General features: G+C 38.3%; 1 protein-coding gene across 12 annotated transcripts in view; it reads left to right on the top strand.

Moving 5' to 3' along the window:
* NCOA2 (nuclear receptor coactivator 2) overlaps positions 1-20500 on the top strand; it is a 192615-nt gene that overhangs the window by 122211 nt on the left and 49904 nt on the right. For 10 of the 12 annotated variants that reach the window (XM_042461198.1, XM_042461201.1, XM_042461191.1 and 7 more), the window contains one exon: positions 17704-17807. In XM_042461198.1, coding sequence (XP_042317132.1) covers positions 17704-17807 — 104 coding nt within the window. Of the gene's footprint in view, positions 1-10598; positions 10618-14090; positions 14212-17703; positions 17808-20500 lie in introns of those variants that run through there. The other 2 variants (XM_042461203.1, XM_042461202.1) reach the window with 2 other exon arrangements.

The following is a 20500-nucleotide window of genomic DNA, read 5'->3' as shown; positions in this document are numbered from 1 at the left end:
CTATTTTCCGCCACCGGAGGGCAGCAGAGAGCTATTTTTCCATTAGCGCCTATGGGAATTCGGCTTACGAAGGTATTTCGGGTTACGAAATTAACCGCGGAACGAATTAATTTCGTAACCCGGGGTACCACTGTACTAAATAACGAGTTTCCTTAACCTAATGTGTTATTGATGTACCTTGTGTCTTGCACTTGTTGAGTGCTATTTATTGAGGTACCAAAGAATGACTGACACAGTTTTTGGTTCAGACCATTTATTGTGATTAATAAACACACTTTTATTTGAACCTTGCTTGGGTTTCATGACACTCCCTCTGCTGCTGACCTAAGCTTGTCAATCTCAACCCATTTGTGATTCGCAGAGACCACGAAGGAGGACAGGTTGCTTACCTGTAACAGTATTTCTTCGAGTGGTCATCTGTGAATACATACAAATCCCGCCCGTCCTCCCCTCAGTGTCCTGCTCTTCATTGGCTCATTCTTATGTCATTTATGTGGCATCAATTGCAGAACTGTGGAAAGAGCAGGAACGCAAGGGGCTTATAAGGGAATGGGTGGAGCTACCACCAAAAAGTTGCAAAGTTAACTTTGCCCAGTGATTCTAGAAGTTTTCCGAGCAGCACTGCGCAGGCGCAGTATAACCCATTTGTATGTATTCGCAGATGACCACTCAAAGAAATACTGTTACAGGTAAGCAACCTGTCCTTCTAGGTGTAATACTATTCTACTATTATGGTGTCTAGGATGGAAATTTTGTTAGAAGTAGTTGTCTAATCTAGTGTATTGCACCCATTAATTGTTATGTTGGGCATTTAGCATACTTTGAAGAATACAGCATGATGTTGATTAAATAACGGCACTTCTCATATAACGGTTCCCTCTGAAAAAGGGAAGAATGAGAGACCTATTCCACAAGATCTGGAAAATCAAAGGAAATTTCACACCAAAGACCAGGACACTCTATGACAATAAAAATAACATAATTCAAGACCAAGAAGGAATAAAAAGACAGTGGATGCAGTACTGTCGCCCCTCCATTTTCACAGAGTTTGTATTCGCGTCCTTTGCCTGTTCGCGGGCAGCAGATGGAGGGAGACAAAATGGGGTGTGCACCACCATTCAAGCCAATGGGACTTGAATACCAGCTATTTTCTGTTTTCGTGGGGGAGGGGTTGTGGTCCAGAATGAAGGATCTACTGTACACAGAAGAGTTAAATAAAAGAGATGATAAAATGAATGACATGTGGAATGAAGAGCCATATGAAGCTGAACCCCAAATTCTGAAAAGTGAGGTGGAAGCTGTTAAGGAAAAAGCACCATGGGATATACAGTGAATGAAATAAAACATGTATGTGAGAGTCAGGATGACTCAGCAGAAGCAATTAGAAACCACACAGGTGTAAAAGGTAATGCAATTAACAAGTCCTAAATGCCAAGGACAGAAATGTAAAGTGGATAATTGAACACACCTGAGAATTGTTAAGTGGACAAGGCTGAGATGATGAAATCATTAATTGTGGGATGAACCAAGAGAACCATTGAGAGTGGATGTACACGCCCACTGGGTGGAAACTGACAAGAGTGGGTGGTATTTTCCAATGACTATAATAATGGCTATGAATCCCAATGTATTTTGTGGGTAGTAGTGGATAGTAGTGAGGAGTTGTATTGGATAGTTTTGGAGCTGTATATAGTAGAATAAAGTAGATCTTTTATATAAGACTACTGAGTTGTCTGGTGTCTTGGGTGAAGATACAAGAGCCAGCTGGATCCTGAAGAAGTGTGAAGACTTCTGTGGAAGCAAGAGTGAGAAGGCTTGGAGAGTTTGTCAGGGTCTTCAGCCTATTCTCTATAACTCTGCTGCTTTAGAGCAAAGCTTTAACCACTGGCCAAAACTGGTCAGCGCCGGTGCGTAACAAGGTGGTGAGTTTGAGCCAGAGGTGAAGAGCTACAACTCCCATCATCCCTGACAGAAGCTGCAATAAAGGAAATAGCAAAAAACAAATCACCAGGTACAGATGATATTCCAGTGAAACTGCTGCAGTCCACACTGACAGAGTCAATTAACATATGTCAACAGATATGGAAAACAAAATGATGGCCAACAGATTGGAAACAATCAAAATACATCCCCATCCACAAAAAAGGAGACACAAAAGACTGCAGCAACTATAGGACTATAGTACTAATCTCCAACGCAAGCAAAATTATGCTCACAATTCTGCAACATAGACTCCAACAGTACATGGAGAGAGAAATCCCAGAGGTCCACGTGGGGTTCAGAAAAGGAAGAGGCATTAGGGACCACATTGCAAACATACGATAGCTAAAGGAGCACAGGAGGGAATTCCAAAAGAAAATCAGCATGTGTTTCATAGACTATAGCAAAGCCTTTGATTGCATAGATCATGATGGCTATCAAACGCTCTTAAAGACATGGGAGTGCTAACACATCTAATAGTCCTGATGAGGAATCTGGACTCAGGACAAGAGACTACTGTCAGAACAGAACACAGAGAAACAGAATGGTTCCCAATTGGCAAAGGGGTCAGACAGGGCTCATTTTATCACCCTACCTGTTCAATATATTGTAAAAAAACAGGATTGTACATAGAAGGAGGAGCAGGAAGGAATATCAGGAGAAGGAATATCAACAATTTAAGATATACAGATGACAACATAATATTAGCAGAAAACCTCCCAGAACTACTATTAAGGAAGATCAAGGAAGAAAGTGCAAAAGCAGGCTTACTGTGAACATAAAGAGAGAAAAAAATAATGACCATGAAGGATGTAGGGGAATTTTTAATTAGCTCAGTTAATTATTAGGTTCTGCTACAAGAGAAAAGAGATCAAAGGAATAATGCAGAGGCAGAATTCTCTAAATGAAGTGTTTCTTTTATTAAGGGGGGAAACCACACAACAATCCACGTTCACTCACACATACATACAAGGACTGGGGAAATCAGGAGTTAGCTTTGGAATAGTTGGAGGCTAAACTAATGACAATACTTACACAAGACAAGGCTTGAGTCTGGGTCCAATTGTGATGGGGATGGTGTGGGATATGGCCATTCTGGTGAGCTGAGGTGAAACAGACGTATCAGGACTGATCAGAGTTCACAGTAACAGAGTGTTCCCGTGCCTTCCAACTAGCCTGCTAACAAAGGATTTTGGAGATCTTTTATAGACCAAAACTAGCCTGAAGGCAAAGGTGTTTGTCCTGCATCAAAGGAAATCAAATTTACATTGTAAAGGATTGCTTGGTCTGGCAATGCCCAGGGTGAGAATGGAGTTGTAAATCAGCCTTATTGGACTTGTCCGGCAGAACATCATGACTAAATCATCCATCTTCCTACTTCAGAGGTGTTAAAATTTCTCATTTGCAACTCCCAAACTATTCTGTTTAATGTGCTTATAGGGTAGTATGGACATGACCATTTGCCTCAGAGATCATGGCTGCCCAGAATGCAGAGTTCATTTGGGGCCATAGGAAGAATGCGCACACACCAAAATTCAGATGATTTCAGCTTTGGGGAACAAGAATCTACAATCTAGACCAGGGGTAGGCAACCTATGGCCCGCGGGCCGGATGCAGCCCGGCAAGGCCTTGGGACCAGCCCCAGCCCAGTCCTGCCGCTGATTGCCGCCGGAGCCTTTGGCCTCTCGCATGAGGGTGTGGGGCCTTTGGCCTATCAGGAGGAGGCGGGCAAGTGGTGGGCAAGGGAGGCAATTGTCTATAGAAGCCTCAGAAACATGCATTTATATTAACATTTTTTTTAAAATCAGCAATTTTTTTCGCGTGTCCTCCATGTTTTTTAAAAAGTGTCCTCCATTTGAAAATTTTGTCCTACATTTGTCCCGGTTTATTTACTTATTTAATTTTTTTTTAATTATTTATTTATTTTTTGGCTTCGGCCCCCCAGTTGTCTGAGGGACAACAACCCGGCCCCTGGCTCAAAAAGGTTGCCTACCCCTGACCTAGACAATGAAGAAATAGAAATAGTAAAAGAATTCACATACCTGGGTTCAAACATTGATAGAAACAGGGACTACAGCCAGTAAATCAGAAGAAGGTTAAGTATGGGGAGGGTGGCTATGAAAAAACTGGAAAATATGCTAAAATGCAAAGATATACATCTGAGCACAAAAGTTAGAATCATACAAGCCATTGTATTTCCTATTACCATGTATGAATGTGAGAGCTGGACAGTTAAGAAACAAGGTGGGAAGAAAATCAAATGCATTTCAGATGTGGTGCTGGAGAAGAGTGCTGAGGATCCTGTGTGGCCAAAAAGACAAACAAATGGGTTCTATAGTAGATCAAGCCAGAAATCTCCCTGGAAGCCAAGATGACAAATCTTAGGTTGTTATACTTCAGACACATCATGAGAAGACATGGCTCACTGGAAAAAACAGCGGAGGGAAAGGTGGAGGGAAGTAAAAAGAGAGGAAGGCCGCATGCTAGATAGATGAACTCTATTAAGGAGGTCACAGGTATGAATGTACAGGAACTAAGCAGAGTACTGGAAGACAAGGGGTCTTGGAGATATCCACAGGGTTGCCATGAGTCAAGATCGACTCGAGGCCAGTTTACAACAACAAAACCTTTGATATTGCAGCTGTAACTACAGCACCTAATTCTTGCCTGGAGTACAGTGGACTCTTGTTATACGCTGGGGTTTGGTTCCAAGAACCCCTGTGGATAAGAAAATCCGTGTATGCTCATGTCCCATTAAATATAATTACATAGCAAAATGGTGTCCCTTATAAAAAATGGAAAATCAAGATTTGATATTTGAAATTTATACCTTTTTTTGAACATTTTTAACCATGGATGCTTGAATCCATGTATAAAAAATCTGTGTATAAGAAGGGCCAACTGTATTGGCTTTGAGGTATCTACATTAATTTCCTCTTGATTTATACATTGAAATATGTATACATTGTGCTTTATGCTTCCTTTATTTGCCACTGTGGCTATCCTGACTTTGAAATGTCACACACTACATTGCTTTCCTGATAATTCAACATCTGCTGATGGGAATCATTGATCAGCATGCTAGACATGCAGCAGTGCGCTACCTGGTTATCAAGATGGTGATGAACAATCTAGCTCTTAATGCTCATATTACAGGTATGTACTTACCTGTTTTTTGTATTGAGTACTGAATTCTTTTAACCATTGTGTTAATGATATATATGAATTTGATAAACATAAAGTGAACAGTAATTGCACAATTCTTATTTGTCCAAATGTGCACTTTCTTTCCGAGATACCTCATTTAGTTGTTCTTCCAGTACTACAGATGCTGAAGCGGGGTGGTTGTCAATTAGCCATTCCTGCTGCATAGAACCTGTTTGAGAAAATGTTGGCTTTATATTGCGATATATATAAGGGTGCCACAGAGAAAACTAGAGGGTGCAATGCAGTAACATCACAAGATTCAGGCAACATTTTTCATTCAACGCAACCCACTCAGCATATTGCACATCAACCCATTGCATATCAATTTGCTTAATCAGTTCTTACAGGAGAATTTCCATGACACTTAAGAATGAACTACCTAATGGTTACCTCAGCCCATTTTTTGTTTTACTTGTGTCATATCATATGCCTTAATATTCTGTGTCCTGGCTGGGCCTTGGAAAAACAAGAAATTTCCATTTGTTATTTGATGTTTATGATGATGATCTAAGAAAGTAGTCAGGTGTCTTTGATGCTAATATAAACATTATAAACACATGTATTCTCCCTCCCCAAGAGCAACATAATGTGCAGAATGCTGGGTGTGCACATTATCTGTGTTGTCACTAAATTAGAAGGTCAAGCACCCCAAACTCCACTCCCATAATTCTGAAATATATAATTGTATCAGTATCTTCTCTTAGGGGTATATTAATGCTGCTACTTGTGTAATGTAGGAAAGGTTTATGTCTTCTTTCAAAGGAAGAGACTGGAATTCAAAGAACCCAAAATGACTTAGCAGTACTGGACTTTCCTGGAACTAGACATGTGAGCCCTTCCTATTTAAAGACACCTAGTGACTTTCAGGAGCATAGGCTTGATCAAGCAGAATCCAGAGTGTGTTTGCTCTGAAATGAGTCCCATTGAATTCAATAGAACTTACTCACAAGCAACGGTGCTTAGGATTGATTTGCTAAAATTTAATGCATTAAGTTATTCTCGTGTTACTAAGCCTACTGTTTCTAAGAGAGAATTTAGATCCACTTTATTATACTATACAGTACTTAATTAAATGCTCAGTGTGTCCCTATAAAAGTTATGCAAATTGTTTTCATGCATAGTATTGCTTTATACAGAACCTTTAAGGATTTCAGTGATGGAACAAATGTGTAGCAATCTTTTAAAAATGTCTGAATTCCTGTTTCACATATATAGTACAAGTATAGGTTTGTGGTTTTGATTTCTAATTTCAGAACAATTGCTTTTTAAAGTTCTGAATTATATATTTCAGCAAAAACTGCAGGTAATGCAGCACTTGATCTAGATGTATATTTTACAAAATAGCTGTTTCTATTTAGATTCTATCAGTAGCTGACAGAAGAGATTTAAAAGCATTGAGGATCTACAGTTGTCAAAAGTTTTGAGTTAAATATCCAGTTGGATTGACAAGTTCCCTTGTCTTGATAATTACTCATTTGAAAAACGTAGCTCTGTTCTGGCCCTGGTAAATGAAATGTCATTTGTTTATAGAGCTAGCACAGTAAGTGTGAAATTGTGTGTGGTTTTGCTAATGTTAGTGCAGTTGCATAACATAAAGATTGTTGTGTTGGTTACTTGAATAGTGTTTATGATTTTTTTTAAATGTTCACTGGAAGAGAGTTTAGCAAAAAGTGTGATCTTAGTTCCACTTTTGAAGGGCTTGTTAACTCAAAATGTTTTAAAGGTCATGTGAAACAGAAAAGTAACCAGTGTTGATGAAATATTAGTTTGTGATGTCGCAATGGATAGATACACCTACAAAGCTGCAATATTTAATTTGATTTAACGTGTGAGAATGCAGCACACTAAACAGTTTGTAGTATGTCCATATGATTAAAAGGTTATGACATCAGTTTTGACTTTTGCAAATGAAATCCATAAGAGAAATATGTTGGAGGGGACCATACTCCCTTTAGTCATCAGCAATGCATTCCTCTCAGACAGCTGTGAAATTGCAAATAGTCATGTGCTGCAGTGCAGTCTTTTACTGTACATCACAGGTCACCAACCGATTTTTAATAGAGGCCATTTTTAAAACTTATTAGGTCAAAGGTTCCAAGAATAAGGAGACATTTCTTTCACATGAGCAGCAACAAAAATCTTGGCATTGTTTTGCGATTTGTGTTTCCAGTTCTTGCTTTAACAAAACATATGTAACCTTCCCGATTTCTTAACTATTATCAAAAGATCATGAATGTGCCATTGCCATACATTCTCTTATTCCTCCTCACATCTCACAATCTCTTTTCATTGTTTGATTTAATTATGATATATTGCATCTTCATTGATGCTCTCAGCATATTTTGCCGTAACTAAAATTTGCAAAACTGCATCTCAGTGTAAAAGGGAAATCTAGTCGACATTAAGCAAAGGTGTCACTAAAATGGATGATTCACTGTACTAAAATTAAAGCAATTCCCCTTTTCACTGTTTAGTTCATAGTAAACCATAGTTTGCTAGTAGACACAGCTGGGCAAATTCATGGTTTCCAACATAAGTTGGGGATTGAAGCAAGAGTAGAAGATGGAGTATTTGAATCCAAGGCTGAGCGCTAAAAACCAGGCCATAGTTTGACTTTTATATCTAAACGACGCCTAGGTATAAAATAACATCCCTGCTTAGAAATTTGTTTCTTTCAAGCACAACCATGTCACTTTTCTTTAGTGGTTTCAGTTTCCTCCTGAGTCCATTCTTTCCCTTAAGTTGTTCTTTACAAGTTGTGTGCCATAAGGATTTGCATAAGCATGTGCATTCATTATAGTTCTGGAGTAGTACTATGGCATCTGTACTTAAATTTGTGGACCACAATTGGAAAATAGCAATAATAATAGCAAATAATAGCAACAAGTGTTATTATTATTACAACTACTACTACTATTACTACTTATATGCCTTTCTCTATGGATTGAGGCAGTTGAACAGCAACAGATTTATATACAATACACAACATCACTTAAAAACACACAACATTAATTTAAAATAACAAATAAGATATATATATATATTAAAACAATCAATTCATATTTAAAACTTATAATTTAACAATCTTTAGGTCCTCCAGGGTGATTCTATAGTCAATGTTCATGAGATGTTTTACTGCAGGACCTAAAGTAGGCATTTGTAGATCCTCTAGTACGATTCTGTGGTGAACTTCCGGCAGCTGTTGACCATAGAGTTGCACCGGAGCACCCAAAGATTCCTTGAGAGGTGTTCTCCCAGGTTAAAAAAATACTATTTTTTAATTTGCCACTTTCATGGGAGTCCTGCACTTGTGTCCTCAGCGAATGTTGAAGAGCTCACTGTGTTGTCATGTCATGCTTAATTCCTAGATATCAGGGCTGAGGCCTCAACAGAAGCAGATTTTTATCGAATTGACCCCTTCACTCTTACAAATCATTAAGCATTCGTTGTTTTGTTAGTTACTAGCATATAGCAGTTGTACACTGATGATTCAATTTGTTGGACTCACAAATGCCATATTGCTCTAAATGAGCTATATAAACAGGTATATACGTCCCTTATGTCTTGAAAATAACTTTTCTGACATCAGCTGAAGTGGGTGGAACATTTGGAAAATAGCTATCATGTTGCCTTGGGCTTGAACATTTGTAAGATCCAAACAAAGCAACAGATGCTCCCTACACAGGGTCTTCAAATACGGTTGTGCTTTCCTTAAATGCAGAAGCCCCCTGGTCTCATATGAGCAATGGCAGGAGCAGAGGGAGATAAAAATGTAACAGGAGGAAGAGAACTAAAAGAAGAGGCCCTGGGCAAGCTCCACAATATGTTCCTTAGTCTATATTTACAATTTTGGTTTGGATTGTTGCCTTTGTTTCACAATTAGGTTTAAGCAGTAGAAGAGTTTTCAGTATCTGTCAGTGCTTCCCTGTCATACAGGCAGTTCTGCATTTGGAAGTCAGTGTCTGTGAAGTCTTCTTTTCATTACCCAATAAAAGATGCCATGTACTTTGTTCAGTCTGACTCCCCTCATATTAGTTTCTCTTGGCTCTGCTGCATACACTAGGAGTTTGTTTTCCCTTTGTTCTTAAGCTTCTGTGCTGTTTGTAAAATGAATATCCACTCTTTGCTCATCTTCCTTTGTATCTCATGTATTTTTGCCCATGGCTCATAATACGCTCTAACATTAATTTATACATACATCTCCTCTTCATACTTAGTTGTAGCAATCATAACAATAGTTCTGTCTTTGTCTACAGATATAAAGTACATCTGAGGAAGTAGGCTCAAGTCTACAAAACTCATGCTACCAACTTTTTTCATTAAGTTTCAAAGGTGCTGCAAGAACCATTTATATACTGCTTTCCCACGGCTAACATGGCTGTGTCTTTGAATTCTATAGATTTAATAATTATACTGTCAACTTTGGCCAAATGTATCTAGTACCTGTTTTTTTTTTTTTATTTTAAAATCATCTACAGTTTTGGGGTGTTTTTTATGTAGTGTGTAAATTCCATTCATATCAACTGTTCAGAAATCTAGTTTTACAACACTTTGAGAAATGAATTTAGATTAGATGAAAAGGGAGAATGAGAAACGTGTTCCTCATTTCTAGTATTTTTAAAGTGATCTCCTGTATTCTTGGTGATCTGACTGGGCAAAGCATATATTTTTGGACCCATTTCTTGGTTGCTGAACAAGCCGAACATTTCAGTGTGCTTTGAGGTGTTTTTGATTTTTGTTCTGATTTTAAAAAATAATCTGTCATGAATAATAAAACAAATAATACATTGGAAGCAATTCACACATATTTTCATTCAGTTTATAATTATTTTTATTCTTGGAAGAAAAAGAAAAGCATGTCACACCGTAGAACTTTCTGCTTGCATTGGAAGAGTGACTGAAGAGAATCATAATGTTGTCTTGACTCAAACAGAGAAAAATACTATGTTTCAGGGTATGCTGGAGAAAGGAGAATACAAAAGGAAGGAAGGAAGGAAGGAAGGGTGCTAAAGAACATATATATTCTTTAGGGGTTGAATCTTATGATTGTGATTTAATGCAGATATAAAATTGGTTTTTTGTTACTTGTGATTTACAAATCTGAATCCTAATGACTTGCACACCAGGCATTCACTCCTCCTTATGCATTTCTTATGCATTTCCTCTCTCTTTCCAGCTCAGATTAATCTGTTTCTGAACTAATTTTCATTACCAGTAATAAAACTGAAACTAAGTCTGCTTTCTGTGTTCAGCTGTCAAATGAATAGAGATAAAGAAAGGGAGGCCTAGCTCTGTGATACTGTTGGTACTTTGGGATTGGCTAATATGGCTGTCATTCTTCATGGATTATGGGAAGCTTTCATTTGCTGACAAGAGGAGTGTGTGCTAGCAAGGGAGTGGAGCAAATCTTCACTCTTAAGGCTGATCTCAGTGAGTAAACAAGCTGGCAAACAGTGCAGCTGTGCTTTTTAAATATGCACTGCAGGAGATTTTGGTTTGCTGATGATATATCGTGCATTAATGTTGAAAAGATAAATACATTTGGAGAGTGCAAGAAGGGCCTTGTGTTTTTATGTTGGCAGAATGCTTCCTAATGAATAAGAATGTGGTGCTGGCTTCATAGAGCCATATGGCAGCTTTTCTAATTTTAGTTCAGTGCAGATGCATAATTCTCCCTTGTTTTACCTCCCCAAACCTTTCTGTGGTGATATCTATTATTTCTGTAATATTTTAATTTTTAGCAATAAATGTGCCAATTGCTTAGCCCTTTTATTTGGCAAAGATATTCTGTAAAATATAGCTGAAACTACCCTTTATCAGTCTTGGTTTTACCAAATAAAAAGTATATGTGGCTTGAGATAGCATGATATTCCTGCTGAGCCTTAAAACTGGAATAATCATCTAATAATTTTATATCCTCTTCTGAAAAATGTTCAAATTCTTGTGAAAATGACTGATGCTTTCCTGTTGCTTGAAATACTAGGATAAAACTGCTGGAGGCTTTCAGGACTTCAGAGGTTTGAGGTTAAAAGCTTCTGTGTTGTAAATAACAAAAGTTTTAAAAAGAAAGCACCAAATGTTAACAAAGAGTAAGAATAACTAAATACTTGGTGACCTCAACCCACTAACTTATCTATCTAGAACATACTGCCTCGTGAAGTTCTGTTTATTTCTGAAATACCCATTTGCTTTACCACCTGTAAATTTGAAGTTGTGCTATTACAGTGCTGCCATTTTGTGTTTTTCTTTGAAATATGGAATGTTATATAACAGAAGTCTTGTTTTAAGAAAACACAAATAATTCCAGAGATGATAACTACTGGAATGCCACAACTCATATATTGCTGTAAATTATCCACACAAACTAATGTTTGTATTCATGACTACTAATCACAGACTCAAACTATAGATTATTTGAAAGATGTAGGTAGCAGCTGACTCTTTATACTCCAAAATAAGTGCATGGGGTATAGTTTAAGCCTTTGCCACCCACCGTAGCCTTTATCCAGGCTGTTTTGCCAATAATGGTCTATTAAAATAGCACTTTTATAGCAATAGAGAATAAAGACTTGATTAATCTAGATTTGGATTTGGGGGAGAGGAGTTAGAAAGTATTAAAGTCCATTAGAGCCACATCTGATATATAAGCACACCTATATCTTTTAGATACTGTGTACTTTGATCCTCAGTGAAGTTGCCACCACTTTCTTTTTCCAACTAAGCTGGAAGGAGTTACTGGATATACACACAGTAACAGGAACAAGCGAGCTAGGTTTGTGTTTACTTTTCTTATTTAATTTGGATGTCCTCCAAACCATATTATTTATCTGTTCCCTGAGTCTTTATCCTCAACAATAACATATTAAGTGGTGAAATACTTCTGGGCGTGTCAGAGGTTCCTAATAAACTAGGAGCAAACCAGAGAAATTGTAAAGTGTAATACAGTAGCCACTTTAGTCTTTTGCAACAGAAACAGCACACTCAGGGCACTATAAAGACAATGCCTAGGTTTGATTTCATCACACTAGCATGTAAAAATTGACAAAAATTTGTATCCTTCTCTCCAATATGTTTGTTTTATATTTTGATTATGGTGAAATTTTTATGGGTTTACTGGTGTCTTTTAATTTGATTTTTACTTTTTTTCAATGATGTTTGTTACCCACATTGAATGCCATTTTAAAGTTTTTTGAAAAGTATAACAAATATATTGTAAAGAGTTTACTATATATGGACCTGGCATGATAGAAAATATATACTGTGCATTTCCCATTGACAGTAATGAGAATTTGCTGCTTTGTGTTTTGAATGCTAGTATAGAAGCTAAAATAATTGTTAAAGTTGTCTAGCCAACAGATTTAAAAAGTCATAGAGCAGGGCATTTACTTGTGTTGGATGGGAGCTCCATGTGTCTAAGGGCAGGGCTGGCACTCCAAAAGCCGCCTGAACACACCCATTAACACCCATTAACCTACCCCAAAACAGCAAAAAGTGGAAGAATATTGTTTCAGTAATCACTCAAAATGTCCATTACAGGCCCGTCTGGACATCCCATTTCTGCCCTTTGGGAATTGGAAAAACCAAAAATGGCCACCAATCCCTGGACCTTCCCCATTCCTCTCATAGAGTTTCCAGATTTTATGTATATGCTTGGAAACACAGAAGGAAGTTAGTTACGGAACATATTATAAGTTTGTACATATATTTCCTTTACTTATGCCTTATTTTTCTGAAACTAATTTTAATTTCTTTCACATATTTCTGGTGTTATGATGACCTTAATTTAACAAAGAATTTAGATTGGATCTAAAAAACAGAATATTAGGGGAGGAATTCTGGCTTAGATTTTAAAAGCTAGTAGACAGGCTTAACACTTAATGTTAGTTTGAAATTGTGTTGCCACTTTCCACATAAGCCTTTTTCTCCTTTTATATAATGGTAATTTGTAAAACTTACTATAGATATTTGTAAAATTGAGAACTGTGTACATTTTCTACCATCCTTTCGATCAAATCTACATGCCTGTGTTATAGGCTGCATCTGTACTGTAGAAATAATGCAGTTTGACACAGCCTTAACTGCCATGGCGCAATGTATGGATTTCTGGGATTTGTAGTTTGTTGTGGCACCACAATTGTCTGACAGAGAGGACAAACTATCTCACAAAACTACAAATACCAGAATCCTATAGTGTTAAACCATGGCAGTTAAAATGGTATCAGACTGCATTATTTCTGCAGTGCAGATGTAGCCATACAAACTACAGTAGATAAAGTCTGGAAGCTATAAAGTTTAGAAATGGCTCCTAGTTTCTAGTGCAATAACTCTAGATTGTACTTATTCTACCCATTGATTGCTCAAATGTGATGGTATAGTAAAGGTGATATAGTAAAGGTCATAGTCCTTATGAGCTAGCGTTTTGGTTTCATGATGAATGTTTTACATTTCATAAACTGCAGCTGTGTTGTGCAAGTACAAGTTGAAGTATGCAGTCATCAACAGCTTGGGGCTTCTGGTTGTCCACAGACGTAGGAAGTGTAAATTGATGCAAATAAAACAACAAGTTTTGATTTCTCAGTTATTCTTAAAATGATGTGTGAATCTCACATTTATTTTAAGCAGTAGTAGTTTGCTTTTTATAGATAGAACTTGTTTTTAAAGTTCTTTATTTAGACCTTATCAAAATAGCTCCTTTGAATTTCAGCAGTGCACCAAATTTTAGCACTTACAACTATATTTTATTAACCTCTTTTAAAGTATAATAGCAAATGCAAGATTTTGAGTATAAATGTACATGGGATTTATACAAGAAAGCAACCTGCTTTTTCTGTGGCCTGCAGGTTTCTGCTCATGTTGTGGCTTTGCTCAACTGCATAAGAGAGGGGCCAGGGCACAGACATCACCATCTGTATAATCCAGTTTGCAATACCAGTGCAGCATCCTCCGATACTGACTGTGAATTTTGGAAGCCAAAAATTCCCTTCAATATTTACCTCTGTGGTTTTACTTTTATCTGGATTCATGGTAATATACAGTAATGTGGTTGAGAATTCACATCGTTCTAGCATATATATAAAGTCAGTTTTCAGTGGGAATCCACTCCTCTTGATGACTTGGGTATGTAGCTCAAGTTGCTGATGGATCTGGTATTCCTAGATACCTAGGTCACAATGATTGTTGGCTGAGTGCTTTCAGAATATCAAAGTGTTGGACAGGGTAAGACACAAAAACAATATGATTTCAGTTCATTTTTATTATGGTCATAGACCAGCACAAAGACAATATGATTAATTGGAACCAAGTCCACTGGCTCTTATTTGTTGTCTGCTTGTTCTCTTTTTATGTATTGCATTGATATCTTAAGTTTACCCTAGTTTTAGCTTTCTCCCATAATCTGTTTCAAATTTAAATTTATCTTACTCCAGTTCTTACACTACAATAGGTTGTTATCCAGTGTGTGGATTTCCAGCTACACAGGGACAGGCTCCTAACATTCTAGGGCTGAGTAGCTTTTGACCTAAACCTCTTCCCACCCTCTTAACATGCACAATCAGCATACCTAAGTTGCAGGCCTTGTTGAAGTGATCATTGCTAACTCCTCTCAGTATATCACAAATCAGTACAGAGCCGAAGAAGAAAGTGTACCTTTTGTCAGCATCCTTCTCTGAAGTCCATTATTATGGAAACTTTCAGAGTACAGTTCGCCCTTGCCTTATGTGGGGGATCCGTTCCGGACACACACACACCCTGCGTAAGGCAAATAGTGCGTATGCTCCAGCCCCATTGAAAATAATGGGGGTCGTGCATGTTGCGTGGCCGCCATTGTTATTTCTGTTGCATATGAAGCGGGGACACTGTATATGGCAGGAGCCTTTTGAGATCTGTTTTTTGATGGTATAGACATTTCAGATATAAAAACTGGTGGTGCCTGAACCATCTTTGGAAAGTAAGGACAATAGTGAAGGGGGGGGGGGAAGTGGGCATTAGAACCCAGAATCAGAAAGCATACCAACAGAGATCACAATGATATAAAGTAGCACTCTGCTACTTTTTCTTGCTTGCATTCATAGTTACATTGTTCTAAACAACATTCTCAAACTTCCTCTGAGAGGACACCCCTTGGATGGTTGAAATACTATTCCAGCTAAATAGAAAATCTTCCAGTTTCTCATGACACTGGCTTTACTTTTCTCAGGTGTTAATCAAGACCCTGTTTGTTAGTACTCCTTTCTGTTCCATTCATCAACAGATCAATTTCAGAGCTATATTAACATATAGCATATTACCAGTGACACTTGGTGATACTGGTGCGGGACAGACCGTCCATGGGTCTCCTGGCACCTAGTTTTGGTCTGCGGGGAAGCTGCAGCCTCCAGACCGCGGGACTTCCCCGCAGACCAAAAAGAACCTGCAAAAAAGCAGGTTCTTCCTGCGACGCCATTATGATGTCGCGGTGTGCCAATGGCACACTCGCAACGTCATAATTGCGCCATGACTTGCAGACACTATGCATCTGGAACGTAACAATGGCGGTGCACATCTGTACAGGGTACCATCATTTTGACGCCCTCGTCACATGCGAGGGGGTTCTAGAAGCGCCGCCTCTCGCATGTGACGAAGGCATCCTATCCCATCCGTCTGGATCGGGCCATTGAGAGGTCCAATTCTGTACTCTCTGTTTGCCCTGAATATGAAAATTGTTGTCAAAATGAGAAATAATAATACCACCTGCATATTATGTATTCCCAAGGCAATCACGATTGATCATCCTTCTGCTGCAGAGTTTTCCACAGGCTTCCCAGTCTACCAGACCTTCTCACTCAGGCAGGAGGCACATTTCATCACCCAGACTTTCACATTCTTTGTCTAATAGCATGGAGACTGCACCTCTCCCTGTTTTCAGGATTGTTTGAGTGCTAGAACCCCATAAGCACACAATTCATTGATATGAGGAATCAATCAGCTTTTTCATTGTTTATCAGTTGATTGCTGACATGTTTTACCTTTATCCTCCACTTCCACCTTGATCATTGTGAATAGTATGGTTGCAGCTCACCAAGAAGACTTTTCAGCTTTTAACTATTTGTGACTGATGTGGTAGCTATTTATTTCAGCAGGTAGAGAAAGTGAACTTATGTGCCTTGCTGGATCCTATTCTTCATTTCTGCAAATGAGAGTTATTCTAGTTATGTGTACATATATTTTAATTTAGTGGAATATCCACTAGGCAAGTTGAGTTTCTTCTGATCCTTGTTGTGTGTTTATCAATAATAAACTGAAATCTAAAAGCATAAGATCTGAACTCTCAGTTTTAAATTCTGGCAATAAGTGAACATTTATTACATTAATCTTGGTTAACATCTAAGCCAGGATGATTAAATGATTAATGCTGGGTGGGTGGGGATTTTAGTGCAGGAGGGGAGTGCAAAGAAGAAAATCCTGAAGTTTACTACTGATACCTCACGATGTTTACAGAACTATTTAAAATATTTTAAGCTGCCTTCAGCAAATGAAATCTTCTCAAGGCAACTTCCAAGATAAAAATGTACATAACAGTGCATCTCAAATAATAAAAACATACAATCCAAACCCAGAAATATGCAGATGCAGCTAAAAATTATGAGCAGTCTCATAAAATACATCTCATAAAAAAAGCACCAAAACCAACTGGAGGTATATCTACATGGGCTAAATAAACTGGCTTTCTCAGCCCTCACTATGGCCCATCTACATGAGGCAGGGCCAAATCTCCGGTTTGAGAGCATCTTCATGAACTGTCCTCATGAGGAAGGGCTAGTTCCACAATGAATCAGCCCTACCCGTGCTTAAATTGGTTTGTAAAAATTCGCCCTTTGCTCTGGATTTTGAAGGAAATTCTAGAATACTCTAGCAATGCTGAGGTCCTGGTTACACATGTGTCTAGCATTGCTGGTGGTGGTGCAGGTTGCTCCCTCTGAGGTCACAGTGAGACATCCAGCAATGTGATCAATACTACATGCCTCATTTCTGACCTCAAAGAGAGCAACTCATGGCAGTGCCAGGTGGCACAATGGGACGCATATATTGACAGCCACTTGTCAATATATGTGCAGATTAACAGCCACCTGTCAGAGTGCAAATTAACGGGGGGAGGGATTCTGGAGCAGCTCCAGGACAACAATATTTCAGGAGCAGCCTGGAGTATTCTGACCAGTGTAGACAAGCCCTGGGTCTTTTTTTATAGGCCTATAATGATGGGGTCTGTAGGTGCCAGCTAGTAATGAAGCTGCTGCAGAAAAGGCCCTCTCACTTGTGTCTGCCAGCCTCCTGGTTATCAAAGGTGGATGCATTAAAAAATATTTTGTTGCAGGCAATAACTGGAACTGTTAAATCTGAGTAGATGTGATGCTGATTATTCAGCTTGTCATGCTTGTTGCTATAAGTAGTTATATGTTTAATATTAATAACTATAAACAGCTCTGCTATGTTCATTACTTCATATTGTGCATGTTTTCCCCTTTCCCTTTTTATGTGCAGAAAAAGCAGCAGCAGCCAATGAAGATGAAGTGCAGAAAGCTGATGTGTCATCTACAGGTCAGAGTGTCATTGATAAGGATGCACTTGGACCAATGATGCTTGAGGTTAGTTTTAGAAAACTTTTTATGTTTATAATTGTTTACTCTGTTCTGATAAACAGTAACAACACAGCTTTGAATTTCCTATAACGTCCAGAGAATAACCATATTGCTCTGTCTAAGCAAAAACAACCTTGTGACAACTTAAAGACTACTTTGTGGCAGAATTGGCGACTGTTTGTTACACTAAAATGAAGATACAGCAAAATACAAATGTAAACCACCCAGGGTCAGGGGTTTTCCCAGCAGACAATGATCACTAACTAAACAGACACTAATCCTCTTTGCATATCCTCCCACCCTTAGGCCTTCCCACTCAGCAACAGAAGAATACACAGATTAACATGGAAATCACTCCTCCCTACCCAGGGTCACAAAGTGTGTGTGTGTGTATGCGCACACGCATGCGCGCACACACACACACCATTCTCTTCCATGCCAACATTCTCTGAAGATCCCAGCTACAGATGCTGGCGAAATGTCAGGAATAAACTCTTCTAGAACATGGCCACGTAGCTTGAAAAACCCACAAAAAACTATGGATGCTGGCCATGAAATCCTTTGACTTCACAAACACATATTTATATCCCACTTTTCTCATAGACAATTCAGTTAAAGGCAGAAAGTTAAAACAGCCTGAAGTACATTTAAAATATTACTAAAAAAGATAAAAGCAAAGCACACTCATTAAAAGACCTGTTTGCCTCATGAGCAAAGAGCCAAAGACTTATCTAAATAAAAAGCTCTTTGCCTGCTAATGGAAACAGAGCAAAAAATGGGCCAACAAAATCTCCTATGGGATGGAGTTCACAGGAGCAGCTGCTGAGAATACTCTCTTCTGTATCCACACCAAACATGCCAGTGGTTGTGGTAGGACCAAGAGAAAATGCTCCCCAAAGTTCATAAAAATCAAAACTGACAGTAAGGGCTGTTCGACAGTGGAATGCACTCCCTCGGAGGGTGATAGAGTCTCCTTCCTTGGAGGTCTTTAAACAGAGGCTGGATGGCCATCTGTCAGGGATGCTTTGATTTGGATTTCCTGCATGGCAGGGGGTTGGACTGGATGGCCCTAGTGGTCTCTTCCAACTCTACGATTCTATGATTCTATGAAAACGTTGACTTGCATTATTTTCTCCACCATTTTGTGTTTGAGATGCCAGCTGTTTCATAGACGAGGTCTAGTGGTAAGCAGAAAACACTTCACTTTAGCTCCTAAGGAAAGACAGTGCTAAAGACACATAAGCCTAAAACACACAGGCAAAATGATGTGTCTTCAGGCCACATTGAGTGCATGGTGTTTAGATGACACACAACCTGAAGGTGGCCGGAAGCCTTGCCAATGCTGTGCCATTCCAGAAGAGCCAGGCCTTAGAGCGATTATGCTCCTTCCAGCAGCCTGGTTCAGAACTGCGGTGCTGGCCCAGATTGGGACCAGGCACGTGCAGTTGTCGGAATCTCAGTGCAGACAGCACCGAAGCTGCAAGGCTGCTCCATCTGGGCTGTCTGTTTCGCCCCACAGTCACTCAGGACAATTAAAAAATTATTATTATTATTATTATTATTATTATTAATGATGTTCATTTATATAGTGTCATAAATTTCCATGGCACTTTACAGGCATTATCAAAACAGGCATTATAACCTGCCAAAGGTGTATAATCTAAAAGTCATAAAATATAGACTATACAAAATTAAGCAGTTAAAATACAAACTGTAAAAACAGCTAATACATATACTCAAATATAAAATTATAAATCCTGTTCAAATGATTGCACAGAAGTAAAAAAAATCAAACCAAGGCTGTGGGTAACAGGGCAGGACATAATAAAACATAGGAAAAATAGTTTCTATTTCATGTTTGTATTATTTTAAATAATTATCCATTACATTTTTGCAAATGGGCCACTTAAATAAATCTTTTTTGTTAGAGTCCCTTCTTGTGTGGAGGTGGAGTTCATTTTGATGCTATTAATTTCTCTTCTCCATTGCAAAAAGAGATAGCTGCTCAAAGAAAACTTTGGAAAAGTCTTTGGAAAAGTATAAATTTTTAGCATAACTGTCATAGAGCAGCAGTATGGTTATTCAGAAAGAAAAGAGAAAAGAAAAGCCAGGAATTTATATTCCTTCTAATAGGCATTTATTTCATGTGGGCAAATGTTTTGAGGTAAGGGAAAATATTTTCATATTATCCTGCCATGATGTATTTCATCATGTATTCCATTATTCATCCACAGTCTGCAACGTAATCCATTTTTGTAGGTTAAAAAGTTTAAAAAATCATATTAACACAGCATCAACCCTTTTCCAGTTACGTACAGTTTGAAGGAAGATAAATCCTGGATTTCTTCATTGTTTTCTGTGGGGAGTGAGACCAGTTAATTGCTTCCAACACTTGCATACAGACATACCTAGAGACTCTGAGAAGAGAAAAGCAATATAATTATCAATTTATGGCTATGTGTCTGTCTATACTATAATAATTTATGTACAAATAACATATATCTTCCTGTGCCATGTCAAATTAGTTCAGTCTTTCAAGTGCTTAATGCCATCATGCTTATGCCAGAAACACATTCCCCCCTTGCTAATTCCAGTTGTTAATGCATCTTTTTTGTCTGTGTATAATTATCAAATTATATAATATTTTCATAAAAACAAGCTTAAGCACCTTTATCTACCAGTTGAGGCCTGAACATGCC

Source organism: Sceloporus undulatus, chromosome 4 (assembly GCF_019175285.1).
Source record: "Sceloporus undulatus isolate JIND9_A2432 ecotype Alabama chromosome 4, SceUnd_v1.1, whole genome shotgun sequence".
In the NCBI taxonomy this organism is placed as follows: domain Eukaryota; kingdom Metazoa; phylum Chordata; class Lepidosauria; order Squamata; family Phrynosomatidae; genus Sceloporus; species Sceloporus undulatus.
This window is presented reverse-complemented; position numbering and strand designations above follow the sequence as displayed.